The sequence below is a fragment of the Chiloscyllium plagiosum genome, chromosome 30 (genome assembly GCF_004010195.1).
Source record: "Chiloscyllium plagiosum isolate BGI_BamShark_2017 chromosome 30, ASM401019v2, whole genome shotgun sequence".
Lineage (NCBI taxonomy): Eukaryota > Metazoa > Chordata > Chondrichthyes > Orectolobiformes > Hemiscylliidae > Chiloscyllium > Chiloscyllium plagiosum.
This window is the reverse complement of record NC_057739.1, coordinates 7292246-7295813: the sequence shown is the minus strand read 5'-3', so window position 1 is coordinate 7295813 and position 3568 is coordinate 7292246. Positions and strand designations below refer to the sequence as shown.

General features: G+C 45.1%; 1 protein-coding gene across 6 annotated transcripts in view; it reads right to left on the bottom strand.

Moving 5' to 3' along the window:
* pnpla7b (patatin-like phospholipase domain containing 7b) overlaps window positions 1-3568 on the bottom strand; it is a 345798-nt gene that overhangs the window by 212458 nt on the left and 129772 nt on the right. For all 6 annotated transcript variants that reach the window (XM_043719904.1, XM_043719899.1, XM_043719901.1 and 3 more), the window contains one exon: window positions 870-993. In XM_043719904.1, coding sequence (XP_043575839.1) covers window positions 870-993 — 124 coding nt within the window. The remainder of the gene's footprint in view (window positions 1-869; window positions 994-3568) is intronic.

The following is a 3568-nucleotide window of genomic DNA, read 5'->3' as shown; positions in this document are numbered from 1 at the left end:
CGAGGGTGAGAGGTTGGAGTGGGTGAGAGGGGTGGAGAAGTTGAGGCGGCTAATGTCGCGGCGGCAGTTGGCTATGAAGAGATCGAGGGTGGGTAAGAGGCCAGCATGGGGTGTCCAGGTGGATGGGGTGTGTTGGAGGCGGGAGAAGGAGTCGTCAGAGGGTGGGCGAGAGTCCTGGTTGAAGAAGTAGGCACGGAGGCGAAGGCGGCGGAAGGATTGTTCGATGTCACGCCGCGTGTTGAACTCGTTGATCCGAGAGCTTAGGGGAATGAAGGTGAGGCCTCTGCTGAGAACTGATCTTTCATCCTCAGAGAGGGGTAGTTCTGGAGGGATGGTGAAAATACGGCAGGGCTGGGAGCTAGGACCTGGTTTGGGGCTGGAGCTGGGAGTGGGGATAGGGTTAGATTTTCCCATAAGAGTAAATATCCTTTCCATATCAATCTTGTCAAGACCCCTCCAGATCTTAAATACAAATACACAGGTTCAGAGTGGATGAGTAAACCAAGCAGAATGTGGATCAGGAAGAGAAACCATTACTGTGTTTTGACAGGTGAGAACATCACACACTATGGAAAAGTAAAGCAGCATTAATGCAGTCACAAAGAATGGTATTCAGGACTTTGACAGGTGATGTGGTCCAAACACAAGTCTATATTAGCCCACAGGATTTGCTGTAGAGTGTCAGATCGGGCAAACTTCCTGCCTCACTAATGCCATTTCTTGGGTCAGTATGACATAGACCAATGTCCTCAGAACTAGAAGTCGCATTCCTGATCCCAGCTGCTCAAACAAACACACCATTTAGCAGATCAGAACATGACTGACCATCCAATATTTATAATAGAATCGTACAATGCTTTACTACGAACCACTCCAATGAGGTCTCCACGGCCATATTCTCCTGCCAGCTCCTTCTTCTTATCATTCCTCATGATGACGGATCGGAATCGACCATTCAACACAATAAACGTGCAGTCTGATCTGTCCCCTTGCCTGTGAAAAATACAGAGATCACAAAGTCATTATTACTATTACCTGGAAAACAAGACGGGCTTGTGGATCCAAATAATGTAACCTAGTGTACAGTCTGCATGTTGAGGACAATTCATTGAGGATACAGTTGATCGAGCCTCCGGTCATATTTTATTTGTTTGTGTATTTTCAATTGCCTAGCACAAAACATATCTGCATTAACTGCAGTAAGTTATATTTCTATGTTTAAAATCCAGATATTAAGTTACAGCGGTTATCTCCTATAGCCTATCCAAACACCAGCAGAGTCATCAAATTGCTCGAAACATCAACTTGCTAGCTCTAGTGAGACAGTGCAGTCAAACGTTCCGAACAAATGCTATTTGTTAGAACACTTCAAATACTGAAACCTTTCCCTAGATTTACTTTTGATGACATCCATTATAAACATGAGGATTAGGATATCTGAAGAAGGGTTTATGCCCGAAACACATTTGACTCTCCTGTTCTTGCGTTGCTGCCTGACCTGCTGTGCTTTTCCAGCACCAACATTTTCGACTGAGGATGTCTTGCGGCAATTGTTCAAGAGCCTTGATTCGACTGCAACTGGCGTATTACATATACAGTCGCGCCTCGACATACGATCGACCCCATTCACGAACAAATCGGTTTACAAACAGGATTTTACATAAAATTTTGCTTCAACATACGTACGAAATTCAAGGTACGAACAAATGGAGTGAAGTGCAGGCTTTTGTTGAGGCATCACCCTAACAAAACTGTGACCAACAGAGCAGTGAACATTTTAAATGACAATGTGATGTCCCATTCTGCAACAAAGAAAAATTCTGCAACAAAGAAAAAAAAAGTTTCTCTGGATCGTTTTCTTGTGGCATCACCAACCTCCAAGAGACAAAAAAGAGATAAGACTCCAGAAATATCCGAACTATGGGAAAAATTGATTCAGTTCGCGAACCAGGTCCCGGAACGGATTAAGTTCGTAAGTCGAAGCGCTACTGTAGTTTTATTTTCCTTACCTAAGGAAAGATATACTTGCCTCGAAGGGTAGTTCACCAGACTAATCCCTGGGATGGCAGGATTGACAAAGAGAAACTTAACAAATCTGACTTATATTCTCTAGAGTTTTGTAAAATGCGAGGTAATTTCATTACAACTTAGAAAACTATTACAGGGCTGAATAAGAGGAATGTAATTACCCTGGCCAGTGAGTCTCGAAATGAGGACACAATTTCGGAACAATGGAGAGGGCTATTCAAGATCAAGATAAGGGGGAATTCCTTTGGTCAGACAGTGATGAATTGATAGAATTGTCTATAATTGTCTATGAAAGCTCAACCATTGAGCAGGTTCAAGATTTCCAAACAGCAAGCAATCAAGGGATATGAAGATGTTGGCATGAACAGTGCAGGGGTAAAAGCAGCCATGATCTGTTTGAACAACAAAGCTGGCTCAATCGGCTAAATGGCCTAACTCTGCTCCTTTGGCCTTTACCTTATGCTGCTTATTATCTTCATGGGTCTGCTTTGATTCAGATTGTAGTGCATTTGCGTCCAGGTCAGAAGGTTGTAGGCTCACTCTAGTGACTTGAGCACATTACTAATACTCATAACCCAGTGCAGTACCAAATAGAAGTGTCTTCTGGGTGAGATGTTAAACTGTGGCCTCGGTATTCCTCTCAGGAGTGAGTAAAAGATCACATTACAATATTTTCAAAAGGAATGAGAAAGCTCTCCATGGTCCCTGACCATTATCTCTCAATCAAAGCCACAAAAGCAGATACCTGGCCATTATCACATTAATGTAAGTCTTTGCGGATGCCAAAGTTAGCACAGAGTCATAGAGATGTACAGCATGGAAACAGACCCTTCTGTCCAACCCGTCCATGCCAACCAGATATCGCAACCCAATCTAGTCCCACCTGCCAGCACCCGGCCCATATCCCTCAAAACCCTTCCTATTCATATACCCATCCAAATGCCTCTTAAATGTTGCAATTGTACCAGCCTCCACCACATCCTCTGGCAGCTCATTCCATACAAGTACCACCCTCTGCGTGAAAAAGTTGCCTCTTAGGTCTCTTTTATATCTTTCCCCTCTCACCCTAAACCTATGCCCTCTGGTTCCGGACTCCCCGACCACAGGGAAAAGACTTTGTCTATTTATCCTATCCATGCCCCTCATAATTTTGTAAACCTCTACAAAGGTCACCCTTCAGCCTCTGACGCTCCGGGGAAAACAGCCCCAGCCTGTTCAGCCGCTCCTTATAGCTCAATCTAGTCCTTATGGGCGGCACGGTGGCACAGTGGTTAGCACTGCTGCCTCACAGCGCCAGAGACTCGGGTTCAATTCCCGCCTCAGGCAACTAACTGTGTGGAGTTTGCACGTTCTCCCCGTGTCTGCGTGGGTTTCCTCCGGGTGCTCCGGTTTCCTCCCACAGTCCAAAGATGTGCAGGTTAGGTGAATTGGCCATGCTAAATTGTCCATAGTGTTAGGTAAGGGGTAAATGTAAGGTGGGTTGCGCTTCGGCGGGTCGGTGTGGACTTGTTGGGCTGAAGGGCCTGTTTCCACACTGTAA